A 13,212-nucleotide genomic window follows, 5' to 3' on the forward strand; every position below is an offset into this window, starting at 1 on the left:
TGGGGGCATGATTCTCTCCTCCCTTTGGTGTAAATCTGGAATAACTCCTACCCCGGAGGCCCTTAGACAGCATCCCTGTGTGTCTGTCTCTTCTACGCCATGTTTTTCACACCTACGCAGCTCTAGGAAATGCTAAATAACGAGGGGTCACCATGCTGGCAGTGACCCTACCTCTGCCCTGCAATCGGTGATGCTGGAACAAGGGGTGCTGGGGGCACTGCCCCATCCCTGGGCTTCAGGTGGTAAAAAAACAAAATTCCAAAGATCTGGTTTCCATCAGCAGCCCCCCCCAGTATAAAAATTGTTCCAGCCCCCCAGCCTGCAATGGTGGCAAGCCGCTGAAGGGGGGATTCTAAACAGGTGACGCCACACCCACGGTCAGACAAACCTATTTCACCCCCTTGGTCTGGGGGATTGGAGAGTTGCCCTTCCAGAGCCCCCAGCAACAGCCCTCTCAATTTAGCAAGACGCCAGGCTGTTCCCTCCGCTGCCCCAAGCTCCTGGTAGGATTTCAGCGCCCAGAATGGGGACGGTGGCTGGCGGCACAGCTCTGTCTCGCATTGTTTCCAGCGCAGCCCCGGGCGAGGCAAACCGTCCAGCCAAGCTGTGCGGCTTGAAGTGCACCGTCCTTGCTGGGGCGCCGCTCTTCTGGTCAAGAGCTCTGATTTGTGGAGAGGGACGTGCTGGGGGGTCAGGCAACATGCATGATGCTGGAGGGGATGCTTTGGAGTGGAGGGGGACATTTTCTTACACAAACATAGCTGTGCCCCCATCACCTTCCCTAGGACACATCTATTTAGAGTGCGTCAGTTGTGCCAAAGCACGTGCCGGCTTCTTGACATGATCGGCGAGGCCTGGAAGAGCCACCAGATTCGTTTTCACTCCTGGCCTGAGCCAGGAAAGTTGCTTCCCTTCATTCTATTTGTATTCTAGTAGGACCTAAACCCCCACCCCCCCCGAGGGCTGGAATCTGCCCAGTCGTGTCAGGCGCTGTACGCACACATCAAATAGAAGAAAGTCCCTGCCCAAGCGCATTTACAGTCTCAAACACAAGGCAGACCGCTCCCAAGAAGCAACTTGCCAAAGTCCTCTCCGTCTGTTTGCTACAGCAGGGGCTAGATAATACGGCTAGATGCCACGGTGATGGCATCGTACACGTGTCTATGGGCCAGTGGAGCCGGCAGGCCTGGGTGTATGTAGGCAGGATTACCTACAGCCTGGCCGTGGGACCATTCCAGAGAGGTCCCACCCCCGTAGCTGCACCGGAGCTGTTTCCCAGCTCACCGGCCCCAGCAGAGCACGTCAAAGCGAGCTAAAGCGACCCTTTTGAAGAACGGCAGCGCGGGCGGGGAGGGGCGCGTGCTCTCTGAAATGGCGCGGGGCCCCTGCCACGCTGGAGCCAGCGCATGGACTGTCTCCCTTGCAGCTTGTAAAACTCTCCCGCGGATGACTTGCACGTCTCGGGCGCGGAAGGGATGGAAATTGGATCTGCGAGGGGAGCGGGCGTGCTGGGAGCGAGGGGGCACCAGGGGAGGGGCGGCTCAGAATCGTTTGGGGCAGGCGGGACCGCTGGTGGGTTGTCACATCCATCCCCCTGCATCATGGCAGGATTGGCTGGGGTACTTCTGCCCCATCCTTCTGTCAGCCTGGAGCCGTCTTCAGTGATGGGGAATCCAACACGCCAGCCCTGGGCAGCTCCTTTCTTCAGCCAAACCACTCTTCTCCCAGCTCCCCTAACGTCCCCACTCCCCGCTGAACCTCTAGTCCATGACTTCCTCATGGACCTACTCTGTATAACTGGTCCCTCTCCCCTAGGGAAAGGCCCTGTCTGTATCTGCAGGCGGTTCTCACGCTCCCCGCCCCCCCAGACAGAACGTAGCCCAGTGCCTCCCCTTTCCTCCCAGCTCCTGCTCCCCGGGCAATTCTTGCTTCTTCCCCTCTGCAGTGTGTCTGAGGCTCGCCTAACATGCAGGGCTAACGGAGACCAGACCCCCAGCCTGGCCGAGCAGGGTAATTGCCTCACTTGGCTTCCACGCGTCACCCCATCTTCTGTACAGTGTCCTGGACAGGTCTGGGGGCTAATATAATAATAACCATACTACAGAGGGACACACGGGCTTAAAGATGCATGGAGGAGGCATGCAATGATTGTTGCTGTTTCTATTTATTATTTCTAGTACTGTAGCAGCCGGTGGTCCCATTGGGCTGTACACATCCACCATCAGGGACAATCCCTGCCCGCACGAGGTTACAATCTAAATAGAGAAACAAAGGACTTGCCCAGGGTCACCCAGCAGTTCAGAGGCAGGAATAGAACCCAGGTGTCCTGGGTCTCAGGCCAGCGCCCCGTCTGTGGTGCCTTATGGCCATTTCAGATGAGATACCAAAAGTTACTGCAGAGTTCTGTCACCTCCTCTCATGTCTTAGATCCGGCCCCTGGGCACGGGCAGCTCCAGGGGGCGATGCAGTGGAGGGCATTGGAGCTGGCTCATAAATAGGACCTGATTCCAAACTTCCTCTGGGAGCACTATTGTAATGTGTGGCTACTAAGTTCAGGGACCCAACCCCACGCTCTAGGTAGCCCTAAATCTCTGACTGCCAGAAGCTGGGACTGGATGCCAGGGGACGAATCACTCGATAATTGCCCTGTTCTGTTCATTCCCTCTGGGGCACCTGGCATTGGCCACTGTCAGCAGACAGGATACGGGGCTAGATGGACCTTTGGTCTGACCCAGTGTGGCTGTTCTGATGTTTGTCTGCCACACCATTCAGAGGCATCTACCTCTGGTGTGGAGTGCTGCAGCTGCTTAACAATGCACAGCAACACTAGCTAACGGGGTTGTTTGGGGGGGGGTGTTGGAGCTTAGAAGGGGATGGGGAAAATAACATGCCCATAGGAATGTGTAAGGGGTATTTCGAAGTGCTCAGTTCTGCTCTCAGCTCCACCAGGGCTGTTCCCATCAAAGTCCGCAGGAGTTACTCCAAAGGAACCGTGGGCAGGGCCCAGAGCTCACACCCCAGCTCTAGTGGAAAGTTGCACAGGCTGTTTAAGGGCCGCCTCAGTGACCTTCCTCCTCCGCAAGACAGTGCCACCGGTTACCCAACGCCCCCTCGCCAGACGCCGGTGCATGGGGGGGTGAGTTTCTCCGCTGAGTACAGAGCGCTCTCACCCGACGGACAAACCATGACCCATCCCTCTCATTTGCTTCCACAGATGGCCAGTCCTGTCCCGTCAGCCTGCTGCGTGGTGCTCGCCGCGGTGGTGATGGTGTACGCTCAGAGGCACAGCCAGCTGGGTAAGTGACTCTCAGCTTCCCTCCCCCGGCCCGCAAAGAATTCTGCCTCTGCGAGAGCGTAGAGCCTGTTTATTATGTATCTCTCGTAGCCCTCTGCCTCTTATCTCCCGGTCCGATCTGTGTGCTCCATCTGCAGTGTCTGTACCAGGCTGTGTGTCTCATCTCCTTTCATGTCCTCTCCTCCACACCCCGCTGCGTTTAGGAGGACAGCGCCCGGCCATGCACTGGGCTATGAGCACTGCGTTCGTCGGCTGCTATAGAGGTGGCGCTGGCGAATGGAAGGGGGTGACCATAATGGACCAGTGCAGGGACGCAGTGTATCCCCATCGTCTACCTCTGTGCACGCTGTCTGCAGCCTTTGAGAGTGCCCCCGTGGGAGTGCCAGGATGATCCATGGCCGGTCATACCAGAATGCACCCATTGTCCCTTGCTGTGATGCCCAGAGTCGCTTTCTGCTGAGTCCCCATCACCAGTGGCCGAGATAAACAGGGCCTGTTTCCATTCTCGAGAGAGCAAGGAGTCACTGGTCGTGTGCGAGTCGTGACAGCAGCAGGCAGAGCCCGAGACCCCTGTGTAATTCCCTGGGCACAGCTGTAACCAGGAGAACGACGGGGCCAGATCTCCCAGGGGGCCCCAGCTGCTTTGCGCTGTCCTGGCTGCTGAGGAAGGGTGGCTATCGGTCTTTGGTCCTGGGATTTCATCTTCGCTGAGTGCACCGTTCCCGGAACACGCTCTGCCCTTTGAGTCAGCAGGGCTGCAGCCTGGGGGGAGTGCTTCTCCACGCCCCGAAAGGACGGTGTGAAAATACCTCGGGCGGGGTAGTAGGCCAGCCTGCGGCCCTGTCCATCTGGCTTCTTTGGAGAGCCACAGCTTTGTGATTGGGGGGGTGGGTGGGCGTGTGCACCCCTGACCCCTGTGGGTGGAACCAGCCCTGCTCAACCATGTGTCCTAGGCTCCCACACAGGAGGAAGGCTGGCCCAGTGGTTAGAGTGTTCGCCCGGGGCTTGAGGGAGACAGGCTTAATTCCCTGCTCTGCCATAGACTTCCTGGGTGACCGTGAGCAAGTCACTCAGTCAGTTGCTGCCTCGGTTTCCCAACTGTAAAATAGGGACCGTGGCACTCCCTAGCTCACAGGGGTGTTGGGAGGATAAAGACACTACAAACTGTGTGGGGCACAGATATGATGGCAAAGGGGGCCTGATGCGCACCTTGGCTGGGCAGGCTGCTAAGAGTTAAAGGAGACTCTCTGTGAATGTTGATCGGGATCCGGTAGCCTTACGCTTCCCTAGGTGGGTCTCTTCGGTCTCTGACTCTGTGACCCCGGGCAGCTGGCGTCACACAGCAATTCAAGGCCCCTGAATATGCACAGCAGGTGCTGTGGGTGCCGGATACAGTTCTACTTCGTGTGCGGCTGCCTGGTAGCCGAGGGGTCGAGGGTTTCGGCTATGTGCCCTCTGCACTCTGACCCTCCCCGGCACTGTGGAGTGGGCGCGTCATTCCGTCTTGTCCCTCTGTGGCAGCTGCTTCCCAAAGGGCAGCATCCTGGCCTGCAAAGAGCTTCCACGGCCTCCAAGGCCTCCCCGGCAGCGGAGCCCACTCTGAGACGGCAGGCCCTGCTCCCCGGGGCGTAACCCATGGGGGTGCCACAAGGCAAAAGGGACCCTGCAGCCTTGAGGGAGCTGTAGGCCTCAGAGAGGGAGCTGGAGAGCCCTGGGGGACAGCAAGGCAGAGCTGTTCTGAAATCAGGCCTAAATCCAGATGTTCCCCTCAGCAACCCACACCATGGCCACAGATCTCAAGCCTGAATAATGAAATTGGGCAGAATCCTCCGATATCCTCCCCCACACCCTGGTGCCCTCCCCTTCCCGCCTAGGCCCCCCAGGCCTGTCCCATGTGCCCCAATGTATCCCTCCCCCTCGCAGGCTATTCCCAGAGCGCCTGTATCCCTTTTAACACCCTATTGAATAAATCCACAGAGGGGGAATTTAGGCTGCAAGGAAAAAGCAGGAGAAGCAGCACGGGGGGCTGCCCGACTCCACGAAAGCAAAGAGAGCCCTTGGCAATGGCCACCTCCCTATTTATAACGTGATTAGTGGATGTTCAGCTTTAATAACGTATGAAGCATTTGGGGAAATACATTAGTGCTAAATACTTAAGCAAGGAGACTCTGACGAGCCGTTCTGTACGGGAGCTCACAGCCATGCTGGGCCAAGCGTCCCCCCCCCGACTTACTCAGTGCTAGCAATTAGCAAGCGTCCTACAAAGTGCCGTATGAATTACTAAAGATGGTGTTGGACTGGAAGGGGCTTAGGCTGCTTGCTTGCTAATATCCAGCTGCATGGTGGCTCTCAGTCACCCGACGTGACCCAAAACCCCTGCGCTGCTATCTGGTCGTGGCCTCCAGACTCCTTGGATTCTCCGCTTTATTCTGCGGGGGCCAAACTCGTCTCCGGCTGAAGTCACCCAAGCAATGGATTTGGCCCGTTCGTTCTGGTTGTGTCTCAGAATGATTCATTTCCTATCCTTTGAGCACTTGACTTCCCAACCTTAATGTTCTTTTCAAGTAGTTTTTGGTGCATAATTTCCTAGGTTTTTGTAGAAGCACACTGAAAAAAACAGAAATTCTCTCACGCGGCATCACACGGGTGCCTGCGTGTGTCGTCAGCTGGGTTGGAACGTTTAGACCCACTGCACAGAGCTCTGCCACAGGAGCTAATGAAATAACCAACGGCAGTAGTAGGTTGTTATCATCTATGTGAACCAGCCGCCAGAGGGGGATAAGGCATATGCTTTGCAAGTGGCTTTCATGGCTATATTCTGACAGCATAGGGTGGTGGAGACACAGGAATCTTGGGTTCCATTCCAGGTTCTGGTGGTCATAGACCCCTCTGCTCCTGTTCTCACCCAGGCCCTTCCCTTTTGCCCATTCCTCCAGCCTGTCCCAGTTTTGGCCCCAGGGTTCCCATCCAAGTCACAGTCTTTCCACCACTCCATCTCGTGTCCTAGTTTCCCGCCAGGCTCCTTGTCTCAGTCTTCTTATCCAGCCAATCCCATTTTCCCGTCATACCTGGACTCTTCATCTGATCTCAGTTTTTCCCCACTCTGCTCCCAGTCCCAGACTCCACATCCAATCTCACTCTCTCCCCCACATGCACACTGGGTTCCCAGTCCCCCCAGCTCCGTTCCCCGTACCTCTGGCTCCCAGTCTTCCCCACCCCCCATCGCCAGCTCCCCATCTGTCCTCCAATCTCCTTGTCCCAATCTATTGTCTCGCCCACAGCTCAAGTCTGGCTCTTGTCCTCTCTGCATTTAAGTCAGGCAGCTTCCTCCTCCATGAAGCCTGGGCCCTCGGCGGGGAGGGGAAAGGGGGCGGGGATTGGGGACCAGTGAGTGCAGAGGAGACACAGGTTCCCTCCTCTCCATTTATGTGCCCAGAGCCACAGCAGTTAGAAGCAGCAATTGCCCCTTCAGTCCTGGGCTGGAGCATGCCCAGTGCAGATGGAATCTTCAGAGACTTTAGTTGCCAAACTCTAACAAGTGTCTACTGACCATGTGCAAACAGAGATTTTTCAGAGGCTCATTATTTGGCCAAATGTACGTGGGGTTTTCCCCCCCCCCATGGAAATAGCAAGACACATCCCTGACACAAAGGCCACCCCTTTGCCAAATTTCAAGTCCCTGCTCCAAAGCGTGGCGGTGTTAGATTTTTCTCAGTAAAACGGTCATAATAATGACCTTAACCTGGGCATGTATTTTTCCCTAATCGTGAACAATTTTTGCTGAAACTTTTCAAAAGAATGCAGCCTGATGCTGCCGCCCCAGCAGGAAAAAAATCTCAGCCCGAGCGGTTAACGTTTGGCTAGGTTATAAGCGACTGAAAACAAGGGCTTGTAGTGGGAAGTGGTGGGCAACCTTAACTAGAGGTGGTGCTACCCGTTCCGCCTATGATAAGAAAATAGAAAACAGATCACTAAGGGCCAGGTTCTGATACCCTAACTCACATGGAGCAGTTACTGCCCTGGGTGAATAGCTCCATGGATTTCAGAGGGACTATTCAAATGGGAAGGTAGCACTCAACTAAAGGGCAGCAAAGTCTGGCCCTAAATAAATAAATATAAATATGAAATGTCTCCTGCTTGGCCCCGTTCTCCTGACCAGTTTCCCTACAAGGCTGAGGTGTGTGATAGCCCAGGATACAGTTAGGACTGAGAGAAGTGGGAAGCCTCTTCATGGGACTGTATAGCTAAATAGATTCCGAGCCATGTTTCTTTTGAACTAGAAGGGGGAGGATGGGTGAAGCCGAGGCAGCCATAATTGATGTGGGCACCCGAACAGTGAGGCCAGAGGTTCCTGAGATGGTTGTGGCTAAGCAGCTCTGTCCTTATCTGGAGTCCCCAGATTCCCTTGACCCTTCCCAGTCCCCATTTAGCCCTGGGTGTGACACAGGGACTGCCCTGCTCTCATTGGATGGTAATCTCCTTCTGGCAAGGGGCCACAATCAGGTATCTGTGATAGTATTGGTTGTGAAGTGATTAAGGGGTGTTCTAGTTGCTGATTAAGACATGGCTTTGCGTGTTTATGTCCTCGCACTCCACTTTTACACCAGTCTGGCTAACATGCTCTAGTCTACTCTGTGCATCCCCCTCTAGTGGCTGGTTCACATGGAAGATAACAGTCTACTGCTGCTACTAGCTAACAGAATTGCTCCCTTAGCTCAAGTGGTAGCCGCTCATGCTGACGTTCCCTGGTTCAAACCCAGGTCGGGGAGGGAGAATCAACAAACGTGGCTTTTATCACAATCACAGCCATGTGTCCGGTCAGCAATGCGTGTGCGTCTGCGCTGACGATGCTGCTAGAACGTGCATTGGTGCATGCCAGGAAAACCTGGGCAGCGGTGTCCTCTAGTGCCCTTGCAGTGGCCGGAGGGCTCCAAGGGCAGGCACACAGCTGGGGCAGGGTGTCCTAACACACCGCCAGGTGGGTGGATGGCGGAGCAGCCAAACCGATTGTACAGGCAGAGGTAGAGTCCTGCACACACAGCACAATAACAGCCTGATGACCCGGTGACAAAACAATCATATGTCAGCCTAGGCCTGTTGGAGGAGAGATCCACTCCACGTAGTGACTGTTGTTTACCAGGCAGGACACAAGCTTGGGTTAGAGACACCATCCCGGTGTGTCCACCCTTGATTCAAAGTGATCCCGTAGACAGAGCTGCTGCAGTAGCATCCTGTATACTTCATATCCCCCCTCTGAAATCCTGCGGGGAAGAGATTAGCGCAGCAGCGTGGATCAGCACTGCTGATTGGCTCCCTTTCTCAGAAAGACTTCACCACCCGAGTGATACCGCCGAGGGCCTGCGGACGGACCCCCGTTCCTGCCTTGGAGGGGTCTTGAATTTAGCAGACAAAGGCAGGATGGGATCCAATGGCTGAGAGCTTAAATCAGCCAAGTTCAAACAGGGAAAAAGAGGCAAATGTTTAGCAGCGAGGGTAGCTAAGCACTGGAACGGCTCAGCAGCAAGCGAGGCGATGAATTCTCCAGCACTTGGAGTCCGATGTCTTTTTCCACGAGTGGTTGGACCGGATGCAGGAATCCCTAGGGGTGGTGCTATGCAGGAGGTCACGCCGAATGGTCAGAAGGGTCCCTTTTGGGTCTGAAATCTACCTCCGCAGCCTAGCAACAACACCAGGGTGGTTTTACTGGGTAAGAAGACAGGCAGGATTTGGCAGGGGCTTGGGGTGAGGCAGATCGGGGCAGAGGGAGTCTGGAACTGGCAGGCTGCCATGCAAACCTGCTTCTTCAGACTGCGAGGGGAGGCTTTGGCACAGATGCCACTCTGCCGAGTTTGACGGCTTGCGTGGATCATGCAGGCTTGGTGGTAAGGAAGAGCCCAAGGAGGGTGGAGGGTCACCGGGGCTGGGGGAGGGGAGCGGAGGGCCAGGCGAGGCAGTGGGGTACACATGGGGGGAGTTCCAGGTTGCCCGAGCTCTGGGGTGGGAGCAGACCATGTGGGGTTAGGGGGAGGATTTCTATCCGGCCAGTCTCTGCCCAGGGGTGAATTTTAACCAGCTGTCAGGAGCTCTAGCGGCTGGAACAAACCCTCCCTCTGCCAGTTTAAAGGGAGGGAGCGAAACACCCACAATTACAGCAAAGAATACTGGTTTATTTCGGTCTGACTTGTTCCAGCTCTCGCCTGCCAGGGCGGGGGGATGGAAAAAGGATTAACGAGGCCGAGCCGGGCAGCCTGCAGAGCTGGCTCCGGATTCTCTCTCACACGCACGTGTGTCCCGCCTCCCGTTTGCTCACACACTCGCCCTCGCACGCACACGCTGCCTTGGTGTCGCACACACAATTTGACACCATGCACACACTCGCTCTGTTCCACCCTTGCTGTGCACAGCCCCTGACTCTCTTCAGTGGTCTTTCTAATGCACCCAGCCTTGTGCTGTCTAAGCATCAGGCCTTGCACTTGTTAGCAACAGACTTGTGGGTGGAAACATAAGGAGTCCCAGAGAAATCCTATAAATAACCGAGACGGAGAGGAGCAAAAGTTTGCACTACAGTAGGTGACCAAATGAGGGGCCAGAGCCCTCTGCAGGCCCACGGAGGTTCTGCAAGATCTAGGAGCCCGGGGCGTTTGTAGATGAAGCAACAGCTTTGTACCTATGCCCGCGTGTTGTCAGGACTCCGTGGACTGACACACTCGCAGGGCTGGTGGTGATGTCTGCGATGGAGCTGCGAGGCATATACGTAGGTGGGAAAGGGGACCCCAGGGCTAATGGGGTGACCGCGTGAGTGCCCCTCGCATCTTCTGGCTGGGGAGCAATCCAAATCAAGGAGCCGCTTCCCGGGAGGTTATGTAATCCCTGGAGGCGATAGGAATTAGTGGCACTTCCAGGGGCCGGTGCCAGTTTGAATAGACAAGACAAAGCATGGAAGGGGAATAGAACTTGTCTCCCAGCCAGTCAGTGTCCGAGCCGGCCCTAGAACCCAGGAGTCCTGAGCCCCAGTCCGTCTGTTAGACTTTGCTACTTCATTTTCTTCTTGGATTTTCTTCCTCGTGTTCGTTCTCTGTGTCTATGGGATACTGTTAGGGAAATAGCAAACTATGTAGGTACATTACATTGGGGGGCGGGGGGGGACACAAAACAGAACAGGGTATATAATAATGCTGCCCTCTGTGACCTATGCAACTTTTATAGATACAAGGAGTCCATCTTGACCCCCATCCTGACCAGAATGACATTCACCCCATCGGCTGCTCCTTTTCCCCCATCCCCTCACCCCAAAGAAAAGAACACCCAATCCCAACCAGAGCTGTCTGTATCTAGAAAAGAGAGACCAAGGGTCCTGGTGGATTCTCCGTCACTGCCATTTTTTAAATCGATAGTGGATGTTTGTCTAAAAGCTCTGCTCTAGGAATTGGTGTGGGGCAGGGCCCTGGCCCGTGTTCTACAGGAGGTCAGACTGGATAATCACAATGGTCCCTTCTGGCCTTGGAGTCCATGAATCTAAGATCATGGGGCTGTCTGAAGTTGCACTGGGGAATTTGCGATTGTCAATCTCTTTAACATGGAAGGCGCCCAGGTACTATGGTGATGGGTGGCCATGCAAAACTCTAGGACTGAGTATATGAACGCCTCAATCAACTATAACATCCTGAACTACAAAAATACCCCAGACCTGGAATGCCCCACCCCAAGCCACATGCTCTCCCTTCCCCTATCATTCAGCTATCCCCCAGTTACATACACATCTGTCCCTTATTGTGATTTCTCTGTTTGAAAGGAGCAATTCTGCTTTATTGATCCTCACCCTGCTGAATTAACTCACGTTTAAACAGTAATTATGTTTTCACTTTGGAGAGGCCATAAAGAGATAAAAGTCTCTTGAAATGAATGAACTTCTGAGGCCGGAGTATCTGAGGTTAGTTTATTGATGCACAAAGAAGCTGCTATCTCTCAGCTTACTAACCAGCAATGAGCAATTAACCCCAATCATTCCTCAACTGGGGGAGAGAGAGAGAGTTGATTTTATTTATTCTCTTTCTCGCTTGCTCTCTCTCCAGCCCTCGTCGTAATCTTTTGCAATCTGTTCTGCTACAAAATCTCCCGGGAGTGCCCGTTTGCATACACCTTGTTAAAAATGCTGACCGCATTCCAGCCAAGACAAAGTCATTAGCCTGCAAGCAGCCTTCAGAATGCACAGCAAGGTGATGCAAATTGCCTGCCCAATGAGCAACCAACCTTCCTGGTTATTTCTGTCACCACCCCTCATTGGACTGGGAGAGAAGGAGCTCCTCTAGCTCTGCCCACTTCCCTTGGGGTCGGCTAATCAGAGTTTGGGGGATCCGCTAGCCCTGATGAGCTAATCCCAATGAGCAAAGGCTTTGCCTTCATTTTCTGCCAGGGAAGCCATGGTGAATTCCAAAAATGTGGCGTTTGCCGTGGTGGTGTAGCCATGTTGGTCCCAATGTATGAGAGAGACAAGGCGGGTGAAGTGATCTCTTTTATTGGACCGACTTCGGTAGGTGAAAGAGACCAGCTTTCAAACTACACAGAGAACTCTTCGGCCCAGTAAAAGACATTACCTCACCCCCACCTTGTCTCTCTCAAAAATATGCTGGAAATTTGTCATTCTTTGAGTAGTTTTATCAAGCTAGCTAGGCCTGGGGGATTTTGAGCTCTGGGATTGGCTGCCTAAGTCCCCGGGGTATGATTTTTGTCCGCCGGTTGGATGACTAGGAGCAGTAGCAATGAACTGACACTCTCTGAGGGAGGGACCATAGGAAATAACAGGCCTCGGACAGTTTAGGTCACGCAGGCCAGGTCCACACCACAGACTTTTCCCGGCGTAGCTGCGTCCCTCATTCAGGGATGTGATTTGTGACCGACGCAGCCGAGCCTAGTGCAGATGGAGTTAGAGCAGCAGACGTGCGTTTTTACCGTTATCGCTCGTTTTGCTCAGGGTCTTGGAATAAGCTCTGCTGGCAAAAGCGTGGCTTTGCCGGTGTAGACTGCATCCACGTTAGCAGCGCTTTGCTGGACGAGTAGAGCCATGCCAGCAAAGAGCTCCTCGTCTAGCCAGGGCCTTTTCCAGTCTCTTCTGCACGGGAGAGAGCAGGATATTTGGCTATGAACGCGCAGCCCAGATTGTAAAGGAGCTGGGTCCCTTCCTGAGGGGGGGAGAGAAAGAAAGAGGCCAGATTTGTTGATCTTATGGCTGCCTGTATGTCTAGTTTTCTCCTGCCACGTAACTGCCCCGTGATGGGGTTTGCAAACGCTGTGTCCAGATCCCTGCATGGTTCATCTACTGGCCCAAGTGCTGAGGTGGTGTGGAGTGCCTGGCTGTAAAGAACAACGCCCACTCTTTCACTTGGCTGCGTTGGGCATGGATTGAATCCACCAGCCTCCATTTTGCATCATGCCACCACTTAGCATGGTCGTTACTGCTGCAGCTGGGCTTGCTGGCCCGGGGAACCCACACGTGGCCCAGCCCTAAGCGGAGAAGTGGCTCCAGAGGGTTCTTGTGGCCTGGTGCTGATTTTCCCCACCTGCTCCCACAGCAGACACCCTCCGCCAGGATCTGAGGCTGAGCACTCGCTGTAGATGTCTCCTCACAGCCTCACTCCCACCCTGTGGATGGGGCGGCCGGGGCAGCGGGTGCGTAGCTCGGGCACTCATACCTGTATTCGCACCAAGAGAGAGCTTCTCCCGGGCACCTGAGCGAACAAAGACTGGTCCACCCGCATGGAGGAACCGGGAAATGGCCCCGCAAATGTGAGTCAAATCGAACCAGGCAATGGAATTTGCAAATTCCTTCTGGGTGGCATGCAGCGATGTGCCACAGCAAGTCTGGGACCTGCCCTGTTTTTAGGGGGCAGGTACTGGCCAAGCCTCATGCTGGCTGAACT

At 54.7% G+C, this 13,212-nt stretch overlaps 1 protein-coding gene across 1 annotated transcript in view; it reads left to right on the forward strand.

Moving 5' to 3' along the window:
- CNTFR (ciliary neurotrophic factor receptor) overlaps positions 1 to 13,212 on the forward strand; it is a 294,709-nt gene that overhangs the window by 99,243 nt on the left and 182,254 nt on the right. The window contains exons 2-3 of the mRNA XM_029913865.1: positions 2,950 to 3,136; positions 3,215 to 3,296. Coding sequence (XP_029769725.1) covers positions 2,950 to 3,136; positions 3,215 to 3,296 — 269 coding nt within the window. The remainder of the gene's footprint in view (positions 1 to 2,949; positions 3,137 to 3,214; positions 3,297 to 13,212) is intronic.

The sequence above is a fragment of the Terrapene carolina genome, unplaced genomic scaffold, assembly GCF_002925995.2.
Source record: "Terrapene carolina triunguis isolate 2854851 unplaced genomic scaffold, T_m_triunguis-2.0 Scaffold998, whole genome shotgun sequence".
In the NCBI taxonomy this organism is placed as follows: Eukaryota; Metazoa; Chordata; order Testudines; family Emydidae; genus Terrapene; species Terrapene triunguis.